The 27398-nt window shown below is 39.0% G+C and overlaps 1 protein-coding gene across 1 annotated transcript in view; it reads left to right on the top strand.

Annotated features, from left to right (window-relative positions):
* The first annotated feature begins 327 nt into the window (after positions 1-327).
* The window catches only part of ddx19b (DEAD-box helicase 19b), a 32868-nt gene continuing 5797 nt past the window's right edge, over positions 328-27398 (top strand). The window contains exons 1-10 of the mRNA XM_061985657.2: positions 328-543; positions 1419-1458; positions 4408-4497; positions 4661-4796; positions 8389-8481; positions 8563-8665; positions 10431-10545; positions 10608-10785; positions 13799-14036; positions 27064-27226. Coding sequence (XP_061841641.1) covers positions 484-543; positions 1419-1458; positions 4408-4497; positions 4661-4796; positions 8389-8481; positions 8563-8665; positions 10431-10545; positions 10608-10785; positions 13799-14036; positions 27064-27226 — 1216 coding nt within the window. The 5' untranslated portion in view covers positions 328-483. The remainder of the gene's footprint in view (positions 544-1418; positions 1459-4407; positions 4498-4660; positions 4797-8388; positions 8482-8562; positions 8666-10430; positions 10546-10607; positions 10786-13798; positions 14037-27063; positions 27227-27398) is intronic.

Genomic DNA, 27398 nt, shown 5'->3' with positions numbered 1-27398 from the left:
TGACCGTTTTGTCCCCCCTTCTCTGGGATTATATTCCCAGTTTTGATCTCGGACGTCTGGTCACTTATAGCATATAAGAATATTCAAATACTGTTAAGCAAACTATGAATAATAAAACATGTGTCATTTATCATAGCTACACGTATGACAAAAAATCGCGTGAAAATCAGTGGTATTCAGTGAGGTAAAATTAATTAAATGTGCTGACAGTTCATTGCAGCGGATCACCACTCCAAGATGGCGGCCCCGCGTCTCGTCAATGCCAGTAGGCAGTAGCGCTCCATGCTGCGTACCCTTAGAACATGTCTATGGTAGGAACTCTTTCGCCTGCTTGGATTTCTCCTCGGTCGACTGAGTTGGTTGCACAACATCGCAAACGTTTTTCCATCCGCCATTGTGAGACTAGTCCTACTTCGCTAGCGAGGCGCTCGCCTTTTGTCACATCCTTTTAATTTCTTAACTATATCAACTAGCAAATACATAATGGCTTCAGACTCCTGGGCCCAGGCGGTTGACGAGCAAGAGGCGGCGGCGGCGGAATCGGTAAAGAATATGCTAGTTCTGGTTTGTTAGTAAAGAATATGCTAGTTCTGGTTAGTTAGTAAATAATACGCTAGTTCATGGTTAGCTAGTAAAGAATATGCTAGTTCTGGTTAGTGAATGAATAATATGCTAGTTTCTGGTTAGCTAGTAAATAATATGCTAGTTCTGGTTAGTTAGTGAATAGTATGCTAGTTCCTGGTTAGTTAGTAAATACTATGCTAGTTGTGGTTAGTGAGTAAATAATATGCTAGTTCTGGTCAGTTAGTAAAAACTATGCTAGTTCCTGGTTAGTGAGTAAATACTATGCTAGTTCTGGCTAGTGAGTGAATAATATGCTAGTTCTGGTTAGTGAGTGAATAATATGCTAGTTCCTGGTCAGTTAGCCCTTATAGACTATATGTTGTAGTCAGGGGCGCCGAAAAGGGGGGGTAAAGGAGACGGATTCTAGGGGCCCATGATGGAGGGGGGCCCAGAGAGGCCCCTAATGATGATGAAATTATAATACAGAAAAAATAATGACACTGTGTTGGGGGCCCTGTAAAGATTATTTTCATGGGGCCCAAAATCCCTAGCGGCGCCCCTGGTTGTAGTCACGGGCCTTGCTTTAGTGCAATGAACACTTAGTCTTGTGACGTGTAATGTCTATCCATTAGAAGGTAGAAGCATAACAAGCAAGTTGACTGTAAAGATGTGATGCATGCTTTTATCCTTGCTAGTTGAGCGGCTATTGGTCAGCTTTAACAGCGCACCATTTAAGCAGCTCCAAAATAGCTAAGCCGTTTACTTCTTAGTGTCTGCCACTCCTTTTGCCTTCCACAGGACTTAAATGTTCACAAGGTGTGTAAAATGTCTCCTCCATTTCTTCTTCTTTACAGATTGGCAGCCTTCAAATAAAAGAGAAGCCTGAGGAAAACGGTATGAAAACGGCTGTGACAGTTTGACTAAGTTTAAACATGCTCATTGTGTCAAATAAAGACAAAAGGAAACCAACCCGTATTATTCTTGCCAAGACGATTAGAGGTATCATTTTCTGTGATATACATTGTCTCACCCGCTGAAAATTTACTCATTTATGGTCAACCTCTTTTATACCAAGTCAATGGGGCTCAAGATTTTAGTTGTGACCTTTTTGCTACAAATGTCATAACTTTCTTAATATTTACTCCATTTTAAAAGTTAGCATTGTTAGAAAGCTTGTTAGACTAAGTAACAGAAAAAGAGGTTTTACAGTTAAAGGGGACTGCACTTTTTTGGAATGTTAGCCTATCGTTCACAATCATTATGAAAGACATGACGATAAACCAGTGTGATTTAAAAAAAAAAATACATTCTTACTCGTAAATAAAAGTCCGCTTCAATTACAAATACAAAAAATCCCCAAAACAACAGCTTTAAAACTCCCGACGGTTAGTATAACTGTATTGAATTAAAATGATCAAAGAACCGTCATTCATAACTGCACTTTGATACAGACTGGCGCTCGCTCGCCTAAATGTAAACAATTAACGTCATTCCCCAATCTAAACTTGTACAAACACATTACTGTTTGAACAAGTGAGCGACAGTATTCACATTAAACATAAAGGATGTGCTGTTTTTGCACAAGGTGATCAGTAAACTCGACAGTGTCAAGTTGAAACAACAGGAAGTGAACTCACGTGACGTCACACTAACAGGAAGTAGAACAACTGATCGCCCTTACAATTTACAGGAACATATTTAAACACACAAATACAAATATTGTGGCTCTTAAGAAGCCAGAACAATATTTTTACGGTTTCCTCTGCCAAAATATCTTCAACCGCTTATCCGGAATCGGGTCGCAGAGAAAGTGTATTGTCTTATTTATTTTAGTGATTAAAAAAATAAAACTTGGTTAAAAGATTTTAATGCATGTATGAGTACTTTTTGAGCACATTCAATAAAACCGTCATCTAGGGCTGGGCGATATACTCGATATATCGCGGGTTTGTCTCTGTGCGATATAGAAAATGACTATATCATGATATTCGAGTATACGTTCTCACGCAGTTGCTTTTAGCTGCGGGGCTTTAAACTGCATGCGTTTCTCACTCTTTCCTGTCTCTCCTTCTCACAGAGACTTAAAACAGGCACACCTTCTTACATACGTCACATAATGTCACGTGAGCAACGTCACACGCACCCGCGGAGCAGACAGGTAGCGACATGGTAACGTTAGCTGTGATGCTAACGGTGTGGTTTGAGTGGTAATACAAGAGAAAGAAGGTGCGAATCTGGTAACAAATGGAGGAATAATTAATTCCAAAGAAAAACAGCACGGGGTCCATAGTCTGACGGTGGTTTGGCTTCAAGCGGGAATATGTCTTTACATGTCAACATCTCCGTTCGGGGCCAAACCAACTAAATGCCGAAGCAACTATTTCCACATCAACACCGTAGGACATATACTATTTGATATGCAGCTCATTTTTATGTGACACTTATTGAAATATCTTGTGTGTCATCATGCACAAAAGTGCACTAATAGCTTGTTTTAAAATGTCTCTGACAATCTTGCACTTTCTGTTTTAGAAATGACATGAATGTTTGTGCCACTGCTTAATAACTTTAATAAATACACTTTTGCTAAATTGACTTAGTTGTGATTTCCCTCTCTGCATGAAAGTTTAAAATGAGCATATATTAATTAGGGCTGCAACTAACGATTCATTTGATAATCGATTAATCTGTCGATTATTACTTCGATTAATCGATTAATAATTGGATTAAAGAGACAAACTACATTTCTATCCTATCCAGTATTTTATTGAAAATAAACAGCATACTGGCACCATACTTATTTTGAATATTGTTTCTCAGCTGTTTGTAAATGTTGCAATTTATAAATAAAGGTTTATTAAAAAAAAAAAAAAAGAATAAATTAAAAGGCCTCTGCGCATGAGCATAGCATAGATCCAACGAATCGATTACTAAATTAATCGGCAACTGTTTTTATAATCGATTTTAATCGACTTAATCGATTAGTTGTTGCAGCCCTAATATTAATACAGTATGAACAAGAATGTTTTAATGTAGACACATAGAATCATCATACTGCTGTGATTATATGTATCAAGTGTTCATTCAAGGCTAAGGCAAAATATCGAGATATATATTGTGTATCGTGATATGGCCTAAAAATATTGAGATATTAAAAAAAGGCCATATCGCCCAGCCCTACAGTCATCATTTCGGTCATAATAACCTTATTCAGCCATTTTGTTGTTTATATTTGAGGTTCTCCCACCCCCTCCTTAACACAGACAGAACCTATTATATTGTGTTTAGTTGTACAATTTTGCTTTCCGACAGTATATTTCATTTTTTAATATGTTTTATTTAACTTCGTATTTAAGAGTCTACATTTCAATTAAGATATACGAGAAATACAAGTTTATTGCATTTGTAATGGTATATTTCCAATATTATTATGTATTGTCATTATATCAGTGGTTAATTTGGTCTCCGAAAATATTGGCAATAATATTGTTTATCGACAATAATTTGTAGGTCAATATATCGTCTAGCAAAATGAGTTATTAGCCCAGGCCTACATGTTGGTAGGTCAAACAAAGATAATTTTTTGATGCATCAGCATAGCCATTAGAGACATGATATTTTTAATCTGTGACAATATTAGCGCCACCATTTTTTAATACAGCAACAGAAGTGAATCTTTAAGGGAAGAATGAGCTGTGCCTGATTTTCCAAGACAAATGTCCTTACGACGATATGCGATTTTCCACATTTAATAGATTCTATTTTACTGGCCAATTGCGGGATTCTGTCTGTGATTGGGCTGCCTGTTCACCACTGTATTATTGTCATGAAATGTTTGTGCAGGCACACCGTCACTGTCAGCAGAAAGTGCAGCTGAAAACTCAGAGGCTGGAGGAGATAAGAAGACTACAGAAGAAGATGACACTGGTGTTGGTGAGATTATTTGACTGTCATCATTTCTCTTCGCATTGTTTCTCTGAGCTTGTGCATCAAAAGTTGGGAACTGTTACATTTTGCAGCACTGACCAATGTTGGTCAGTGCTTGATAATTTTTTAATGGGATTGTATTTTTTGTTGTCTATTTTTGTTTCCTCAGATGACAAAGCAGCTCAGTCGTTGTTGAACAAGCTGATCCGTAGTAATCTTGTCAACAACACTAATCAAGTAGAAGTTCTTCAAAAAGATCCTAACTCTCCGCTCTTCTCTGTGAAGTCCTTTGAGGAGTTACGACTGTACGTATCTCATTTATAAGCCATGCCAGTGGTTTTAGATCATCTGTAAATAATCATGTGGGCTAACAATCATATTACACTTATTGTGGGCAAAGTTATCGCTGTATTGTTGATAGTGCTCAAAAAGTACTTATAAACACACTGAAATCTTTCAACCAAGTTTTATTTTAAAAAATAGATATGAATTGACACACAAAATACTCTCTTAGCAGATTAAACATTACATATTGTTCTGGCTTAAGGGCCTTTTATTTTTATTTTTAAAGGGGAACTGCACTTTTTTTGGAATTCTGCCTATCGTTTATAATTATTTTTGAAAGACATGACGACGGATGTATTTTTTAAATATATTCTAAATGTTATATAAATGTCATTAAAGGTCAGTTTACAACAAAGCCTATTAAAGTAGCACTATTCTGCCTATAAATCCCTTAACAAAACATCCAAACACCTCCATTAAGGTTTTATATACATGATGTAAGTATATAGGTAATGTAGTAACATTCATAATAACATGTAATATATACATGATGTAAGTATATATGTAATGTAGTAACATTTATAATAACATGTAATATATACATGATGTAAGTATATATGTAATGTAGTAACATTTATAATAACATGTAATATATTCATGATGTAAGTATATAGTATGTCATGTAGTAACATTCATAATAACCTGTAATATATACATGATGTAAGTATATATGTATTGTAGTAACATTCATAATAACATGTAATATATACATGATGTAAGCATATACATGATGTAAGCATATACAGGTATGTAATGTAGTAACATGTAATATATACATGATGTAAGCATATACAGGTATGTAATGTAGTAACATGTAATATATACATGATGTAAGTATATATGTCATGTAGTAACATTTATAATAACATGTAATATATACATGATGTAAGTATATGTCATGTAGTAACATTCATAATAACCTGTAATATATACATGATGTAAGTATATATGTCATGTAGTAACATTCATAATAACATGTAATATATACATGATGTAAGTATATATGTAATGTAGTAACATTTATAATAACATGTAATATATTCATGATGTAAGTATATAGTATGTCATGTAGTAACATTCATAATAACCTGTAATATATACATGATGTAAGTATATATGTATTGTAGTAACATTCATAATAACATGTAATATATACATGATGTAAGCATATACATGATGTAAGCATATACAGGTATGTAATGTAGTAACATGTAATATATACATGATGTAAGCATATACATGATGTAAGCATATACAGGTATGTAATGTAGTAACATGTATAATAACATGTAATATATACATGATGTAAGTATATGTCATGTAGTAACATTCATAATAACCTGTAATATATACATGATGTAAGTATATATGTCATGTAGTAACATTCATAATAACATGTAATATATACATGATGTAAGTATATATGTCATGTAGTAACATTTATATTAACATGTAGTATATACATGATGTAAGTATATATGTCATGTAGTAACATTCATAATAACATGTAATATATACATGATGTAAGTATATATGTAATGTAGTAACATTCATAATAACATGTAATATATACATGATGTAAGTATATATGTAATGTAATAACATTCATAATAACATGTACGGTAATATATACATGATGTAAGTATATATGTAATGTAGTAACATTCATAATAACATGTAATATATACATGATGTAAGTATTTATGTAATGTAGTAACATTCATAATAACATGTAATATTTACATGATGTAAGTATTTATGTAATGTAGTAACATTCATAATAACATGTAATATATACATAATGTAAGTATATACTGTATGTCATATAGTAACATTCATAATAACGTAATATATACATGATGTAAGTATATATGTCATGTAGTAACATTCATAACATGTAATATATACATGATGTAAGTATATATGTAATGTAGTAACATTTATAATAACATTTAATATTTACGTATTTTGATCATTTTAAGCATACACAACGCATTAATTTCAAAACCACATCAGGACGTTCGTTTTTTTTCATCATCACTAATCACTGCTAACTGCAGATTTTATGAGAGCCAACAAACATACAAATCACTGACTGTACAAAGTCTGCTGTCATTAGGATGCTGACTGCTAGGATGTTCATATATTCCTAGATGAAGAATGACCTTTCCTAATCTTTGCCAAGAAAAAGGGGGTGGAGCCAAGACTCTCTTTGTGTAGTTCTCGCCATTACCGGGTCTAAATTGGCTGTCAAAGTGTACCAACTTGTCGGAATACATCTTCATCCTTCTGCTATTTAGGTGAGAGGCATAATTATGATCTAGAATAAAGTTTGACGAGCAAGGGAATAAGGAAGCAGCTGATAAGTCAATCATGTCAACATTGGCACACAGGAAGTGATCATGGCACTGCTATAAGTAGTCTGTGTTAGCGCTTATAATAACAATATCACTAATAGTTAATAATCAAGTCACCAAATGTATTGAGTATTGTTGGCCCTTTTGGATGTTTTTTATGGATTTTATGGCCAGAATAGGGGACCTTCAATTGGCTGCACTCTAAGCAGATTTTTATTTACGTTTAAGAGTTAGAATGCATTAAAAAAACATTCGTCATGTCTTTCTTAACGGTTGTGAACGATAGGCAAAATTCCCCCTAAAAAGCAGTTTCCCTACAAATATGTTAAGACTTAGACTTTATTGACAGTTTATTAGACTGTGTGGCTCAGATGGTAGAGCGGCTGTGCCAGCAACCTAAAGGTTCCTAGTTTGATCCCCAGCTTCTGCAGTCCAAGTCACGTCTGTGGTGTCCTTGAGCAAGACACTTCACCATTGGGCCTTGCATGGCAGCTCCCGCCATCAGTGTGTGAATGTGGAAAAAATCTCAAAGTGCTCTGAGTACCTTGAAGGTAGAAAAGTGCTATACGAGTATTTACCCTTTATTACTCCCCAACGGAAATTGATACAGTAGCTCAATTACAAAAGGAATGGATAATTCAAAGACTCACAAAAAGAGGAAGAAATAATAAAAATATCAACGCCTACAATATAAAAGCAATAGTATATCACAACAACAGCAATAGTATATGACGACTAAAAAATAGAATAAATTATAAGTAAATACAACTTAAATATACACTGAGCTAAATAACCTAGCTTAAATAACTAAGCTTCTTCTGTTTTAATTTGTAACGGTTTGACTTTTTATTTTTATGATAAAGGCAAAGTGAACGTTGGTTTATGCATGTGACTTTCTGTTGTAAACAGCGATGACGTATTCCCCTGCGTAAAGGTGGATCACTCAATGTGCAGTTGTTAGTTGCTCAGGCAGCAATGTGCATACAGCTTTTACATAGGCATGTAAGTCTGTAAGTTTATTCAAGTGCAGTTAGCAAGTTTTTTTAATACCTTTGATTTAAAACTAATACTATTTGTTTTACAGTTTATCATTGATATGGTTTATGTGGGCTTTATATAAATAATATTGATAATGTACATCTAGAAGATTGAGAATACATGTTTTAAATCAAGACATTTATTATTCTGGGTGCAGCAAACCACAGCTCCTTCAAGGTGTCTATGGCATGGGATTTAACCGGCCATCCAAAATCCAGGAGACTGCCTTACCCATGATGCTAGCTGAACCGTGAGTGTCAAAAATGTTACCTTTTTCTGTAAATGTACTGATGTTAGGACATTTGATACAAATTTTTCAATTTTTGCTTAGTCCACAGAATCTGATTGCCCAGTCCCAGTCAGGAACAGGCAAAACAGCTGCCTTTGTTCTCGCCATGCTCAGCCATGTTAATCCTGACCACAAGTATCCCCAGGTTGGTTTTTACCACATTTTTCGGTCATCTTTAATTGAGGTCTGGTATCAAGATTGCTTTGTGACTTACTGTATTTTCCCGACTATAGAGCGCACCAGTATATAAGCCGCACTCACTCAATTTTAGAAGAAAACAATATTTTACTAAACATTAGCTGCACCTGACTATAAGCCGCAGAAATATACATTGTGAAATTAGTTATTTACACAGAAAGATTTTTACATACCTTAATGCCGTTTGTTAACAATCTTGTACCAAATCTTGTGCTTGATTAGTCAATGTCTTTGGAGGGTCACTGTCGTCAACTGACCAAAAACTGTTTTTATCATCTCAGAAATATTTCTAAAGTGAGAAATTTGTTGTCAAAATTGGATCTCGAAATGATCATTCACGCGTTCATATAATCTCGCATTGATTATTGCAGTTCTCTCTTCACTCTTTTCAACAAGTCAACGCTAAAGAGACTTCAGACGGTACAAAATGCGTCTTCCCCTACTCTGCAGGGCGCATCCTCCGGTCTTCAGGCCAGGGTCTTCTAAAGATCCCGAAAACTCATTTTAAAACCCGTGGAGACCTGGCATTCCAGACTCTGGAACAATTTGCACCAGTCCCTCTGTGATCTTGACTGTATTGAAACTTTTAAGAAACATTTGAAAACTTCTCTTTTTAGTAAAGCTTTTAGTTAATGCACCTTTTAACTATAATTTTTAATCCACTTAGTATGCTTTTTATGATGTTGCCCCTGTTGTTTTAAATTGAATTGTTTTACTTTACCTATGTTTTGTACAGCGCTTTGTGATCTTATCTGTGAAAAGCGCTTTATAAATAAAATGTACTTACTTACTTAAAACGGCTGATGAAACAAAACAGAAGTCATGGACTTCTGTAGAAGCTAGCTCTCCAATCAGCTAGACACGGTCTCAATAACTCCACAGTGACGTTTCGCTGAATCTACTGAAGAATTTACGAAACTAAAACAATACAAAAAGAGTGCCGTTGTAAGTTAATAATACGAACACAGACACTCAACACTGGTGAATGAATTACAGGTGGTGGTCGGAGGGACCGTAGGCGCAAATTGGCAGCCACGTTTACCCCAGGGCAGCTGTGGTTACCAATGTCGTTTACCACCACCGAAGTGTGAATGTGAGCGCTTTGAGTATCTAGTTGCTAGAAAAGTGCTATATAAATCTAATCCATTATTATTATTATTAAAATTACTGGTAAACATGTTAACATTTTAACTAACGACGCTGGCATCATTACATGACGATAGCACATACAAATATGCATGAAAACACTCCTACAGACATCATACATGGGACGGTTTAGTAAGTATGAATAGTTTTAGTCATCTTGAAAAACTTGCCGACGTTGCTTTGAGTGATGAACGAAGAATCCATACGAATAGAAACGCGATTAGAAGAGGGAACGGCACTCGCACTACCTGTTCCAAGCTTTAAACAGCGGGGAACACAGTAGCCATTTATTAACCTGGCAGCAGTTGCAATGAGCGAACTAGTCCAAAAGATGGTGCCACAGCACAAACAATTTCAAAGTATTTGCATAACTTTTATGAAAATTATTTGCGTTATGGCCATCAGCGAAGAAAAATTCATAAATTAGCCTCACCATCTTATTATCAGCAGGGTTCAAAGCGTAGTGGCTTATAATGTAGGGTACTTTTCTGTCTTCGGGAGTTTCATTTCAATATGATGGCTTCAGTGTTTGACTTTGAAATCCCTTGTATCCTTTCCACCATCAGTGCCTGTGCTTGTCACCCACCTACGAGCTGGCGCTCCAGACTGGTAAAGTCATTGAGCAGATGGGCAAATACTATCCTGAGGTCAAGTTAGTCTATGCCATCCGAGGAAATAAACGTAAGCTTCATTGTTGTTCCTGACCTGGTACCTTTAGTTGATTGTCTGTGGGAATGTTGCAGTACAGCGAGGCGTGAAGTTGCAGGAGCAAATAGTCATCGGCACACCTGGCACCATGTTGGATTGGTGCAGCAAGTTGAAGTTCATAGATCCCAAGAAGATCCGGGTGTTTGTGCTGGACGAGGCTGACGTCATGATCGCAACACAAGGTCACAAAGACCATAGTATCCGGATTAAGAGGTAGGAATCTTTTTGTTTTCTGAAATATTGTATTTGCACACACAGAGAGAGAAAACAATATACAATGTAAAGCAAAAACATGTGGGAAAGGTTAAGAAGACCCTTGGAAATATAGCTCCCCCAAAAAGTCACAATTTTCACAGCTGCAAAAAAACAAGAGACAAAAGACAACATATATGCAGCAAACATCATCATCATCAGTTGGGGTAGAACCTTTATTGTCTAAAACAGGGGTGTCAAACTCATTTTAGCTCGGGCTGCATGGAGGAAAACCTATTCTCACTGATAAAATCATGGCATAATCATTTAAAAATAAACACAACTTCAAAATTGTTGTCTTTGTTGTACTTCGAACAAAAATAGAAGAAGCACATTCTGAAAATGTACATGTTACAAATAATCCTCTTTGTAAAACACTTGAAGTTAGTTGAAAATTCTGAGTAGATAATCAAAACACCATGAAGAACACAATGAACAGTGTATTTACAAAGCAATTCAACTTGAAGCACTTTCTGTTTAGCATTCTCATATTGACAGTTCAACATTAAAGATGTGCTTGGAAAAGCATCTACCTACCCAGTGGCCTAGTGGTTTAGAGTGTCCGCCCTGAGATCGGTAGGTTGTGAGTTCAAACCCCGGCCGAGTCATACCAAAGACTATAAAAATGGGACCCATTACCTCCCTGCTTGGCACTCAGCATCAAGGGTTGAAATTGGGGCTTAAATCACCAAAAAAGATTCCCGAAGGCGGCACCGCTGCTGCTCACTGCTCCCCTCACCTCCCAGGGGGTGATCAAGGGGATGGGTCAAATGCAGAGGACAAATTTCACCACACCGAGTGTGTGAGACAATCATTGGTACTTTAACTTTAACTTAACTTAACTGCCACAACACATTCATTTATTATCATTCAAATATTACAATATAATCAAAACAATTGTCAAAATGACACCATGATAGCCAAATGAAAGGAAATTTAACTACAAACATAATCAATTTGAACATAGTAGATCTAAGCATACAATAAAATAGAAGTACAAATGTAAAAACAAGGGATCAGGGTGTGCATCGTGCTGTCAATAAATTGTGAGTGCTGCACATAATTTTAATTCCAAAGATGGTCATGTTGACTTGAAGTCTTTGCATTTTACCCTTTGGTTATTTTATCTGTTGAGTGAATAATTTACAATAAAATGGATCGCACTGTAATTGCTATTGCGACATTTAGAACAGCAGTTTCTTTCATTCAAAAATTGCAATTAATTTTTATACTTAGCAAACTCATTTTGCAGGCCGAATGAAACCTGTATACGTTTGACACCCTGGTTTAAAACAATCTGGTCCTCATTTCACCATTGTGTCATACCAGACTTCTATAATTAAACTTTTTGTATTCAAACATCAATTCAATTTGATGCATGTTAGGCTCCAGCACCCCCGTGACCCCAAACGGGACAAGCGGTAGAAAATGGATGGATGGATGGATGGGTTATGTACTAAACAAATTCATGGGAAATTGGTAAATATGCATTAAAATATTTTTAAACATTTTTTAAACCTAAATTTGCAATCCTTTCTGACACAACTCTTGACCGGGGATGAAACCCAGTACGACTGACTTCTACGACCAACTTTATCAGTGTGCACCACGGGAGACATATCTAGTGAAATATAACTGTATACTTGTTGAAATCATTCTCTTTACTTGAGAATTTTATAAGAATTGACATTTTACATGCACTTCTTCACGCAAAACGCCCCCTCAATTGGGACTTTGGGCCCCAAACACAGCGTGTGATTTGCGTGTCGGGAGGAGCGGCTTTGCAAAAAATTCTCAAGAACAAGTTAAAGGTTTTGTTGGCAACATTTACACAGATGCACTGCAACAACGTCATTTCCCCATTGTGGGATAAATTCAAGTTTATCGGGAAGAAAGACGTCTCTGTGCATCGCTCTCAGCACCTGAGCGTGTTTAACAATAGAATTAACTGAACACAGTGAGCCCTCTTTTCATTCATTAACAATCTTTGTCTCGGTGGGCGGAGAGTAGGGCGCCAACTCTGCGCGCGCGCGCACACACACACACACACACACACAAACACACACACACGGGAAGCAGTAAGAAGTGCCGCAAAGTAACAGAAATTAAGAGGAGAAAATATGATTACAAAGCCGTTATTGGGGAATATTTCAGCTTCAAATCAGATGGGCAACATAAGCCCATCAACACGAATGAACGAGCAACAATGCCGCGATGGCAAGAAACAAAAAGCCAACGTCTGACCTTGTTTTTTTCCAACTGGGAAAAAATGCACTTTAAAATGTTCATTATTTATTACATTTTTGTTTACAGAAATTAAGTCCATTTGATTTTTTGTTTGATCTATTTAGAATAATTAACAGTTATTTACTTTCCAATTACAGTACAATGGTAAACAATTCTACAGTAATGAGAAATAAAAGTTTATATTATTACTTACGATATTATTATATAATATGATAACACTGTATAGTATTTATCGGTGGTTTCTTCAGTTTAAGGGCATGATGTAAACAAAAGCTCTGAGTGTCTGCATAAACCCAAATATTTTTCTAAGTAAATTATTGCAAATTGTTGTAATGTGTGGCACCTTGAGACAAAAATATGTTCATCATAATTTTGGAGAGAAAAATCCCGTTGATGTTTTTTCTCAATTGTGCATAACATGTTACAACATGACTGCAAAATTGTTTGTTGCTTCTCTCTGACACCAATCATTTTAGCTGGGCAATGTAATCCATTATTGTTTTTTACATCAACCTGGTAATTGTGAAAAATGTCGGACAACTGTTAAACAAATGTGTACTCTTAACCACCAATAGTAACACAAACTGGCCAATTTTGCTTAGAAAAATCTAACTGTGAGGTCCTTTTAATAAACTGAAATGTAGTCACTGTTTTCTTTCCAATTTGCCTTTGAATTTGAGGTTCTAATGTACTTGCATGCCATGTTTGTTTATCCCCTGCCACACAGGATGGTGCCCAATAACTGCCAGATGTTGTTGTTCTCAGCCACATTTGAGGAGACCGTGTGGGACTTTGCCAAGAGCATCGTGCCCGACCCCAACATCATCAAACTGAAGCGAGAGGAGGAGACCCTGGACACCATCAAACAGTACTATGTGTTGTGTAACACCAAGGAGGAGAAGTTTGAAGCCCTGTGCAATATCTACGGCGCCATCACCATCGCCCAGGCCATGATCTTCTGCCATGTGAGTTCCACCCCCAGGCACTTTCTCATTTAGACAAATAACACGTTTCCCAGACATGAGTTTATCTGTGGCGGCCCCAAATGGATTTGCCGCTGCCTGTTCGCCCTTGAAGGCATACGTCACTCCCCATATCCCCATTCGTTAAAAAGGTGGCAGTCGATGGGAACGTCTACGTGTAATAACTGCTATCATGGCCGAAGCTCCAAAACATACCAACGAAACGAAAAGTTTTCTCTGAAGAGACAAAATAGAAAAACAGAGCTTACTCAGTTAAAAGCACAGTCAAGATCAACATTGCCTCAGCTTTCACTCGCTGGCGTGAGTTCAAAGACTTCTTGGCTCTGTTCCCGCTAAACTACATTTTGATTTGTTCCATGCTCAAATCAAAATGATAATGCTAATGTTAGCTATCAGAAATGTGCGTGGTAGCAATAAATAGCCACCAGTGTGATAGTTTCACACTACTTCTTTCAAAAAAACTCTCCTGCCGGTCTTTCCTTGCTCCTGACCTGCATCCGTCCCGATACATTCTTGGTAGCAGCGTCATGTTTGTAGAACAATCCAAGATCATTTCTTGATAGTGTCTGCTATTTAACATCAGCATAGCCATTAGACACCTAATATTTGTGACAATATTACATCATGTCAGTGTGACGCTATAGGCGCTAGTTCTCATGGGAAATGTGGTCTTCTTCTGGCGCCGCCAAAATCAACCAAAACTGAAAGTTCCTAAGTGGGGCTCTTAACACCGCTCATATTCACCTGGTCTGCCAGAGAATAAGAAGACATAGCAGGAGAAATTGGTGTTGTTACATTTAGGGAGTATTCAGACCCCACTGGATAGTTTTTCAAAAAAGCGACTTGTGACAAATATAGTGACGTTCTCTGTTCTTATTGGAGACTAGCATTAAAGTACACTACATTGCCAAAAGTATTTGGTCACCTGCCTTGACTCACATATGAACTTGAAGTGCCATCCCATTCCTAACCCACATGGTTCAATATGATGTGGGTCCACCTTTTGCAGCTATTACAGCTTCAACTCTTCTGGGAAGGCTGTCCACAAGGTTGCAGAGTGTGTTTATAGCAATTTTCCACCATTCTTTTAAAAGCGCGTTGGTGAGGTCACACACTGATGTTGGTGGAAAAGGCCTGGCTCTCATTCTCCAGTCTAATTCATCCCAAAGGTGTTCTATTTGGTTCAGGTCAGAACTCTGTGCAGGCTAGTCAAGTTCATCCACACCAGACTCTGTCATCCATGTCTTTATGGACCTTGCTTTGTGCACTGGTGCACAGTCATGTTGGAAGAGGAAGGGGCCTGCTCCCAACTGTTCCCACAAGTTTGGGAGCATGGAATTGTCCAAAATGTTTTGCTATCCTGGAGCATTCAAAGTCCCTTTCACTGGAACTAAGGGGCCAAGCCCAACTCCTGAAAAACAACCCCACACCATGATTCCTCCATCACCAAATTTCACATACGGCACAATGCAGTCCGAAATGTAGCATTCTCCTGGCAACCTCCAAACCCAGACTGGTCCATCAGATTGCCAGATGGAAAAGCGTGATTCATTACTCCAGAAAAGGCGTCTCCACTGCTCTAGAGTCCAGTGGCGACGTGCTTTACACCACTGCACCCCACGCTTTGCTTTGGACTTGGTGATGTATGGTTTAGATCAGTGGTTCTTAACCTTGTTGGAGGTACCGAACCCCACCAGTTTCATATGCGAATTCACCGAAGCCTTCCTTAGTGAAAAATAAAATGTTTTTTTTTTTTCAAATTCAAGACAAAGTTATACGGTATGTTTTTGGTAACACTTTAGTATGGGGAACATATTCTAAGCAACAAAGACTTAATTTAGAGTTTTTTGGACACTAGGGGAACATATTCTAAGTAACAAAGACTTAATTTAGTTATTGGGTTAGGGTTAAGGTTAGAGGGTTAGTATAATAAGGCCATGCCGAATAAGGCATTAATAAGTAGTTAATAATGACTAGTTAAGAGCCAATATGTTACTAATTTGCATGTTAATAAGCAACTAATTAAGTGTGAATATGTTCCCCGTACTAAAGTGTTACCATGTTTTTTACTGGTGCACAAAATGAACCGTGCATGAACATCACCTTGTTCAAAGAACAAAACCAACACAGTGCATAAACTCACAACAAATTACACACCTGCAAATCAGTCTGACCTCTGCTGTTGCCGTATCCGTAATACGCAGATAGGGAGAAGTTTTTATTTACGCGATGAGTCGGGTGTGTCTTGACCTCCGCCGAACCCCTGAGCCCGACTCACCGGACCCCTAGGGTTCGATCGAACCCAGGTTAAGAACCACTGGCTTAGATGCAGCTGCTCGGCCATGGAAACCCATTCCATGAAGCTCTCTGCGTACTGTACGTGGGCTAATTGGAAGGTCACATGAGGTTTGGAGTTCTGTAGCAACTGACTGTGCAGAAAGTCTTAGCACTATGCGCTTTAGCATCCGCTGACCCCTCTGTCAGTTTACGTGACCCACTACTTGGTGGCTGAGTTGCTGTTGTTCCCAAACTCTTCACTTTTCTTATAATAAAGTTGACTTTGGAATATTTAAGAGCGAGGAAATTTCACGACTGGATTTGTTGCACAGGCGGCATCCTATGACAGTTCCACGCTGGAAATCACTGAGAGCGGTCCAATCTACTCAGTGGCCTAGTGGTTAGTGTGTCCGCCCTGAGATCGGTAGGTCGTGAGTTCAAACCCCGGCCGAGTCATACCAAAGACTATAAAAATGGGACCCATTACCTTCCTGCTTGGCACTCGGCATGAAGGGTTGGAATTGGGAGTTAAATCACCAAAAATGATTCCAGGGCACGGCCACCGCTGCAGATCACTGCTCCTCTCACCTCTCAGGGGGTGATCAAGGGTGATGGGTCAAATGCAGAGAACGATTTCGCCACACCTCGTGTGTGTGTGACAATCATTGGTTCTTTAACCTTTAACTTCTGTCACAAATGTTTGTAGAAACAGTCTCCATGCCTAAGTGCTTGATTTTATACACCAAGTGATTAGGACCCCTTTTTCTTATTATTTGGATTGTTCTTTTTGGATGGGTGGCCACCATACTTTTGGCAATATAGTGTATGTTTAATATAGCACATCTCAACAAGCAGCCAGTGCTGTTTCTATCTGCACGGTTGATTGTAGTGGCCTTTTTTTCTACTGCTTGGCAAACTTAGTCATAAAGTGCTTTTTGGATGTGGATCTACTCCTTGGGATGGATATTCTGTGTTCTGTCAAGGTTCTTATAACCCCTAACTTGTGTTCTACTGGGCAATAAGAGTCAAAGCCTAAATGCTGGGCTGTGTGGGTAGGTTTTATTTACCGTAAACGTTAACATAGATTCAACATTGAGGGTTGAATTACTGTACTGCAATAACCTAACTGCAAGAGGCTGAGTTTTGTTTTTACTTTCCGTCTTTTGAATTCAAATTGTCGAGCCTCCCGTCTTTGGCCTCCTGGCCAATCACAAGTGTTTACACTGCAAATCTATGTGCACTGCAGATGTGTGCTAATAACTTGTGTTGTTTTACTGTTGGGGATGTAACGATAAAAATGATAACCCCGGTAGAACTCCAAACAGTTGATATACTCCAAACAGTCGCCCAGGGGGGGTCCTCACATCTGCGGTCCCCTCCAAGGTTTCTCATTGTCATCCCATTGGGTTGAGTTTTTTCTTGCCCTGATGTGGGATCTGAGCCGAGGATGTCGTTGTGGCTTGTGCAGCCCTTTGAGACACTTGTGATTTAGGACTATATAAGTAAACATTGATTGATTGATTGATAGATACTGTATTAAATTGAAATTATCCAAAAAAAGTGATTGATATCTGCACTTGACTCATGGACCAACAAGCGCGAGCTCGCTAGCTAACTTAAATGCTAACATAAATACAAGACAAATTGGCATCTTACCACTAAGAAAAAACACAATTTTAAATGTGTATATACACATTGCTGTCTTTTTGTCCTGTCCAGCTTCCCAGGCAAACAATATAGATGATGTAGATGCCCATATCGACTGTACACATTTACTTTACAAAAGAGAAGTGTGTGATACTTCTCTTGTTGCCTTATTTGTATTTGACTTTATTTAAATGGATTTATATTACTATTTGGTGCAGCCGGGACGGAGCAGGAGGGGATAGAAAGAGGAAAAAAAGGAAGACGGGGGGAAATTGTGGGGACAAGAGGGAGATAAAATAAAGATACAACAACAGCAAACACAACAACAACAATATAACAATATCAGCAAATAGGATATGTACATATATAATGGTAAAAGTGATAGCAAAGAAGCAGTTAGTGAAATAAATAATAATACAGGAATGACAATGAACATTATTACACTACAAAAGGATCAATACAAATACCATTAGAAATAGCACTATTGATAATGAATAATAACAATAATTACCTCTATTGTCAACAATACAATTGTTCAGATGCAACAACACATATGTAATGATAAATTGAAATACAAAAGAAAGCAGATAAATGAAGGAGAAGAAAGAGAAGCAAACTATATTAACCTTGTAGATTGTTATAATAACAATAGGTTAAGCTTGACACATTGCTGTCTAAGCAACTAAGATATTTAATTGTGTACATTGAACCTACAGCTTGAGCTTCTAGAACAAAGTGATCATTATATACTCAAAGGAATCAGACTTTTAAAACAGAAAAGCACATCATGAACACAGATGGTGGTGTCTACAACAGGAAGTGAAGCCCTCTTTTCAGTCATTCACAATCTTTGTCTAGGTGGAAGCACGAGAGAGAGCCTCACAAGTAAGAAGTTCTATAAAGTCACAGAAGTTACATTATAAACTGTTTAGTTTTTATCGATTATTTCTTCACTTTAAGAGTCTGTCTGCATAAAGCCAAATATTTTTCTAAGTAAATGATTGCATTCTGTTGTAATGTGTGGCACCTTGAGACAAGAATATGTTGGGTTTATGTCTTCCTTTTACTTTCCCAGTTGTATGCCCTTTCATGTATAAAATCACAAATCCAATTGCAATTTTGAAAAGAAAGATCGCAATGAGGTTTTCTTTCTCAAAATGGTGTACAGCCCTTCTGCAGACAGTAGGCCTGAGTGGAGCTCGGTTCTTGTGCTGAAGAAGGTGAAAGGTCTTCAACAGGAGGAACTCTGTAAAATTACATAACACTACATATAGTTGCACTACAAATTATTCAAAGAGAACTGCACTTTTTTTCATATTTTGCCTAGTGTTCACAATCATTATGAGACACAAGAACACACGTCTTTTCTTCTTTTTTTTACGACTTTAAAGATGATTAAAAAAACTTTTGAAAGAAAATGCAAATGAAAGTTACCGTTGTAGCCTTCAAAGTCTCTAAAACAACTTCAAAACCCTCCAACGTTTTATATACACACTGCAAGTATATATAATGTAGTAAAAGACACCCTCATAACAATATGTAGTAATATGTACAATATACACACTGCAAGTATATATATAATGTAGTAACAGACACCTTCATAACAATATGTATTACCGTATTTTTCGGATTATAAGTCGCAGTTTTTTTCATAGTTTGGCCGGGGATGCGACATTTACTCTGGAGCGACTTATGTGTGAAATTATTAACACATTACTGTAAAATATCAAATAATATTATTTATCTCATTCGCGTAAGAGACGAATCAAATGTCCGCAATCGTCACACACGTCAACCAATAAGAATTCGGCAGAAGTGCATTGTTCGTCATTGGCAGAAGTGCATTGTGGGTCATGGGATGCTAACTGCTGCTACATCCGTAGCTATTAAAATGGATTATTTCCACTTTATAAAAACTGACAAGTGCTGAACTAAAATGGCACTAAAAAGGAAATCATATACTGCAGATTATAAGCCGGACGTAGTGAAATATGCTGCAGAAAACGGTGATCGAGCAGCAGAAAGAAAGGGAACGGCACATATCAGAGGCGACACTGGGGAGGAAGATTTCATGGGATTTAGCGATCGGGAGCGACAGATTGTTCGGTAAACGTATAGCATGTTCTATATGTTATAGTTATTTGAATGACTCTTGCCATGATGTGTTGCGTTAACATACCAGGCACGCTCTCAGTTGGTTATTTATGTGTCATATAACGTACACTTATTCAGCCTGTTGTTCACTATTCTTTATTTATTTTAAATTGCCTTTCAAATGTCTATTCTTGGTGTTGGATTTTATCAAATAAATTTCCCCCAAAAATGCGACTTATACTCCAGTGCGACGTATATATGTTTTTTTCCTTCTTTATTGTGCATTTTCGGCCGGTGCGACGTATACTCCGGAGCGACTTATTGTCCGAAAAATACGGTATGTACAATATACACACTGCAAGTATATATATATAATGTAGTAACAGACACCTTCATAACAATATGTAATATGTACAATATACACACTGCAAGTATATATATATAATGTAGTAACAGACACCTTCATAACAATATGTAATATGTACAATATACACACTGCAAGTATATATATAATGTAGTAATAGACACCTTCATAACAATATGTAATATGTACAATATACACACTGCAAGTATATGTATAATGTAGTAACAAACATCTTCATACCAATATGTTATATGTACAATATACTGTACACACTGCAAGTATATATATATAATGTAGTAACAGACACCTTCATAACAGTATGTAATATGTACAATATACACACTGCAAGTGTGTATATATATATATAAATGCAGTAACAGACATCTTCATAACAATGTCATATGTACAATATACTCACTGCAAATGTGTTTGTATATATATATATATATATATATATATATATACACACACACTGCAAGTATATATATATAATGTAGTACGAGACACCTTCATAACAATATGTAATGTGTACAATATACACACTGCAAGTATATATATAATGTAGTACGAGACACCTTCATAACAATATGTAATATGTACAACATACACACTGCAAGTATATACTGTATATAATGTAGTAACAGACACCTTCAAAACAATATGTAATATGTACAATATACACACTGCAAGTATATATATATAATGTAGTACGAGACACCTTCATAACAATATGTATTATGTACAATATACACACTGCAAGTATATATAATGTAGTAACAAACATCTTCATAACAATATGTTATATGTACAACATACACACTGCAAGTATATATACCGTATATATAATGTAGTAACGGACACCTTCATAACAATATGTAACATGTACAATATACACACTGCAAGTATATATATACAGTATATATAATGTAGTAACAGACACCTTTATAACTGTCACGACTTGATCTTGGGAGTTTGCTTTTCCAGGATGCAACGGAAAGTTGGCACGGGCGAGACGGGAATTAAGGTACATTTTTTTATTGAAACACTAGAACTAACTATAAATACAAAAAAAGGATCAAACAAAAAGCGCGCACAGTGGCGGAGAATAAACTATGAAAAAACAAAAAGACTATAAACATGGAACCAAAACTTACTGTGACAAGGGACATGAAGCAGGATCATAGAGGAATGGACAGAGCATAAATGTGGTGCGGTATGGGGTGCGAGGTCGTCAGAAAAACAAACTGAAAAACACTGAATTTAAATACTACAGACATGATTAACGAAAACAGGTGCGTGACTCAAGACGTGAAACAGGTGCGTGACTCAAGACGTGAAACAGGTGCGTGACGTGACAGGTGAAAACTAATGGTTGCTATGGTGACCAGACAAGGGAGTGAAAAGACGGAAACTAAACAAAACATGACTTAAAACAAAACATGATAATACAGACATGACAGAACCCCTCCCTTAAGGACAGATACCAGATGTCCAAGAAAAAAAAACTTAACAAAAGTCATGGGAGGGCGGGAGGGGGACATGGCGGTGGGTCGCCAGACCACGTGTCCCCGTATCCACCGGGGCAGTTAGGTGGCGGCGGCGAGTGGAACGCCGCTGCCGCAGGCGAGGCGGGCGCCCAGGGAATGGCCACATTCGTGGCCGACTGGGAGGTGGGCGCACTTGGCGTGGCGGGCGACCAGGTAGCGGCCATATCCGTGGCCGACGAGGGGGCAGGCGCGTCGTCATCGTGGCAGGCGTGGCTTGGCGTGGTGAGTCAGGCGGCGAAGCTCGGCGTGGGTCTTGGTATAGGTCTTGGTCTTGGCGTGGGTGTTGGTCTTGGTGTGGGTCTTGGCATGGCGGGTCTTGGTCTTGGCATGGCGGGTCTTGGTCTTGGCATGGCGGGTCTTGGTCTTGGCATGGCGGGTCTTGGTCTTGGCATGGCGAGTCTTGGTCTTGGCATGGCGAGTCTTGGTCTTGGCATGGCGAGTCTTGGTCTTGGCATGGCGAGTCTTGGTCTTGGCATGGCGAGTCTTGGTCTTGGCATGGCGAGTCTTGGTCTTGGCATGGCGAGTCTTGGTCTTGGCATGGCGAGTCTTGGTCTTGGCATGGCGAGTCTTGGTCTTGGCATGGCGAGTCTTGGTCTTGGCATGGCGAGTCTTGGTCTTGGCATGGCGAGTCTTGGTCTTGGCATGGCGTATCTTGGTCTTGGCATGGCGTATCTTGGTCTTGGCATGGCGTGTCTTGGTCTTGGCTTAGCGGGTCTTGGTCTTGGCTTAGCGGGTCTTGGTCTTGGACTTGTTGAGCTGGTACCGGAGCTTGGCGTCGTGGAGCTGGTACCGGAGCTTGGCGTCGTGGAGCTGGTACCGGAGCTTGGCGTCGTGGAGCTGGTACCGGAGCTTGGCGTCGTGGAGCTGGTACCGGAGCTTGGCGTCGTGGAGCTGGTACCGGAGCTTGACGTCGTGGAGCTGGTACCGGAGCTTGACGTCGTGGAGCTGGTACCGGAGCTTGGCGTCGTGGAGCTGGTACCGGAGCTTGGCGTCGTGGAGCTGGTACCGGAGCTTGGCGTCGTGGAGCTGGTAGTGCAGGTGGAGGTGGTCTTGCTGGGGGTTGCGGCTTGGCATGGTAAAAGACTGGTAAGGGCGGTCGTGCTGGAGGCTGTGGCTTGACAGGTCGGAAGACTGGTGGTGGCGGCCGTGAGGGAGGCTGTGACTTGACAAGGTGATGCTGATCCACCCCACCTGAACAATTCCCAGCCCTAGCCCCCCCCTCAAGGGGCGGATACCAGACGCGCTCCCTGCGGTCTGGAACTCTCTGTAGGGGTGGGCGGAGGAGGGCAGAAACTTCCCCATTAAATTGTCCAAATTGTTTTGTTTTTTTATCCCCCACCTGGGGTTGTGTGGGCGGAAAAAAAGAAAAAAATTGTGACGGGGGCGGGACTTGAGTCTTGGGGGGCGGGGCATGAGTCTTGGGGGGCGGGGCATGAAATATGGGACGTGGCTTGGACTGATTAGACCTGATCTCTAAAAACATGTTTTGATAATGATTTATCAAAGTCATGCCATTAGTGTCTTTTGTTGGAGGCGGGTGTTCAAAAGAAAAAGAGTTGGAAAAAAAATCCTGGGCTGTGATGTCATCCTGGGGAAGCCGGGCAGACTGCTGCTTGCTTCCGCCCGGAGGGGGAGGGGCTTGTGGGAGTGGCGTGTCCTGCCGGCTCGCGGAAGTCTTTCCCCGTCCTTGGTGACGTTTCCGGGACGGGAGCGACGCGCCGATCGGCACCAGCTTGCCTCCATTCCCCCACATCATCCCCCTGCGCTCCCTGGGGGAATAGCGAAGCGTCTCGGCTTCCATGGCGCGCAGGACCTCCCACGTTCCTTCGTCCAATCTATCCAACTCGGCCAACTTAGGTGGGGAAAAGCGGGTCTGCTGACGACCTACTGTCACGACTTGATCTTGGGACTTTGCTTTTCCAGGATGCAACGGAAAGTTGGCACGGGCGAGACGGGAATTAAGGTACATTTTTTTTATTGAAACACTAGAACTAACTATAAATACAAAAAAAGGATCAAACAAAAAGCGCGCACAGTGGCGGAGAATAAACTATGAAAAAACAAAAAGACTATAAACATGGAACTAAAACTTACTGTGACAAGGGACATGAAGCAGGATCATAGAGGAATGGACAGAGCATAAATGTGGTGCGGTATGGGGTGCGAGGTCGTCAGAAAAACAAACTGAAAAACACTGAACTTAAATACTACAGACATGATTAACGAAAACAGGTGCGTGACTCAAGACGTGAAACAGGTGCGTGACGTGACAGGTGAAAACTAATGGTTGCTATGGTGACCAGACAAGGGAGTGAAAAGACGGAAACTAAACAAAACATGACTTAAAACAAAACATGATAATACAGACATGACAATAACAATATGTAATATGTACAATATACACACTGCAATATATAATGTAGTAACAGACACCTTCATAACAATATGTAATATGTACAATATACACACTGCAAGTATATATATAATTTAGTAAGAGACATCTTCACAACAATATGTAATATGTGCAATATTTACTGTATTTTGATCATTTTAATCATTTCCAGGACTGATTTCTTCCACACATTGATTTCAGTTTCCATAGCAGCGCATGTCTGACAATGTGTGTTCCTACTTCCGGAATCAAACACCAGTGTTTTTTAATTATGCCAGACTTGGTAACAGACAACAAAGACGACTATTTTGGGACAAATGAGGATATACAACCTTATACTTTTGAAGCCGAGTATACTGCTGCTTCTAGAAGCGAGCACGAAGGAAAAGTGAAACGTTGGAGCAGATGGAAGCTGAGAGAGTGAGGTAAACGCGATTGTGACGCTATAAATATGGAACTTGAAGCAAAGTTATTTTGACATATATGGCGTGCTTCAACAAAATCAACTGGAAAAGTCCTGGGCCAGCTGTACCAGACAGACAACTGTCCATTGAGTGAGTCACTTTAATATCCAACATGATACACACAGCACGTCATGTGTGTTATTACAACTACACTGTCTGGCTAGCTGTGTACCAACAAAACATGAAATAATACTTTACAAATACTGTAATGTGATTGTTAATGTTTTTTACTCAGTACAGATTGGTGTTCTATCACAGTGTTGTGTTACAAACTTAAACGTGTTTCGTGTTGATGTAGAACAGGGGTGTCAAACTCAAATACAGAGTGGGCCAAAATTTAAAACTGAACAAAGCCAAGGTTGAACAAATTAACCTTTTAATAGGGACCCAAACAAGTTTTGCATTGAATATTGAACAAGCAAGGCATATATAACTTTATAGTGACATGCAAAATCGAGTTTCAAATAATAATAATAATAATTCTAAAATATCAATGGCATATCAAATACAATTTAAATAAAAATGGAATGCCTCTTTTCTATTTGCAGCCTTCTGAGGTAAATATCAACATTAACTTTATCCACAGGCTAATAAATTTGAAAATAAAATAACAATGAATAAAACAACCATTCAGGACTTTAAACTGCTCAGTTTGCAACACACTGATCTAATCTGATGTGCCCAAGCCAGATACCTGCCATCTTTTCTTGGTAGCTAGTTCATTAATGTCGGAGCTCAGGCTTTGAGCTGAGGCAACCTTCATTATCGAACAAAGGTGTTCATCAGTCATTATATCTCGTAGTCCACCCGGACCACAGTCTTGGGGGCGTGCCTTAAAGGAACTGCCTTTAACGTCCTCTACGAGCTGTCGCCACGTCCGCTTTTCATCTATTCTAACAACGTGCCGGCCCAGTCACAAGTTATGTGACTGGGCCGGCACACGCGAATGCAACGCATACTTGATCAACAGTGATACAGGTTACACTGAGGGTGGCCCTATAAACAACTTTAACACTGTTAGAATTATACGCCACACTGTGAATCCACACCAAACAAGAATGACAAACAAATTTCGGGAGAACATCCGTACCGTAACACAACATAAACACAACAGAACAAATACCCAGAACCCTTTGCAGCACTAACTCTTCCGGGACGCTACAAAACACACACACACACACACCCCACCCCACACACCTTGTAGCGTCCCGGAAGAGTTAGTGCTGTTAGTATATACGCCCACCCTCAGTGTAACCTGTATCGCTGTTGATCAAGTATGCGTTGCATTCACTTGTGTGTGCGTGCAGATGCCGCACATATTATGTGACTGGGCCAGCACTTGTTGGACTGGATGAAAAGCGGACGTGACGATTTTCAGGAGGGGCACTGAAATTTGGGAGTCTCCCGGAAGGGTTGGCAAGTATGAGAATTAGCGGTGAATGCGGTGTTACCGCGGCACCGCCGCTGTATATAATCGGCGGGCCAGTTCTAGTGTTAATTTGATATTGCCTCAAGGGCCAAGTGTATTACACGTAGGGCCAATTTTGGCCCGCGGGCCAGAGTTTGACACCATGATGTAAAAGCTAGCTTATCTCTTTATGCAGCTAGCTTTTACTGCTAATACCGTAGCATGGCGATGTGTTAGTACGCTAGAAAAATAGTTCCTGAGTGTTCACTCTTACAATAACAATGTTGTACAGTTTGGTTATTATACAGGTTACATACATGAAGTATTGTTGATAGTTTTTGAATACATTTTAAAGTGATTTCGAGGTAGAATTGATTGCTACCATTAGATGCATTGCTAGTCACCCAAAAAGAGACGATTTTTACATGTTAGAAAGCGGGGGGGGAAACTTTTTCTTCTTGTCTGTCATAATGATTGTGCACGACAGGCAACATTCCAAAAAAGTGCAGTTCCCCTCTTAAGCCCTCAGTAAATATAGAACTGTAAACAATTTACATTTTTTGTCACATTTAATTGTACGAATGCTCACCTATGAATGTACTGTATATTTTGTAAATAAATGTAACAAACAATGGAGTTGAATCATATCAAGTGTAAAATGTCCAGTGATAGCTGAAGTACTTGTAAAAATCCTTTCAACATTCCGGACTCTTACTAATTCAACTATTTAGTTTGTGTGTGTTAATGACTGTGTTTTTTACACAAATGTCAACTGCATGCCAAAGTGCTAACACTGCTTCCTTTTGGGTGGTCCAGACAAGGAAGACTGCAGGCTGGCTGGCAGGGGAACTTTCCAAAGAGAACCACCAGGTAGCACTGCTGAGCGGGGAGATGCAGGTGGAGCAGAGGGCTGCAGTGATCGAACGATTCCGAGACGGGAAGGAGAAGGTTCTTGTCACCACAAATGTCTGTGCTCGAGGTGAGGAAGACAAAAAGTAAATGGTAAATGGGTTGTACTTGTATAGCGCTTTTCTACCTTTTTAAGGAACTCAAAGCGCTTTGACACTATTTCCGCATTCACACACTGATGGATGAAGTAGATTCACATCATTTGAATGTCTCCTTCTCATGATGTACTCCTCTTTTCATGC

Source organism: Nerophis lumbriciformis, linkage group LG23, assembly GCF_033978685.3.
Source record: "Nerophis lumbriciformis linkage group LG23, RoL_Nlum_v2.1, whole genome shotgun sequence".
Taxonomy (NCBI): Eukaryota; Metazoa; Chordata; class Actinopteri; order Syngnathiformes; family Syngnathidae; genus Nerophis; species Nerophis lumbriciformis.
The sequence above is the reverse complement of the archived record's forward strand: the minus strand, read 5'-3'. Positions and strand labels throughout refer to the sequence as shown.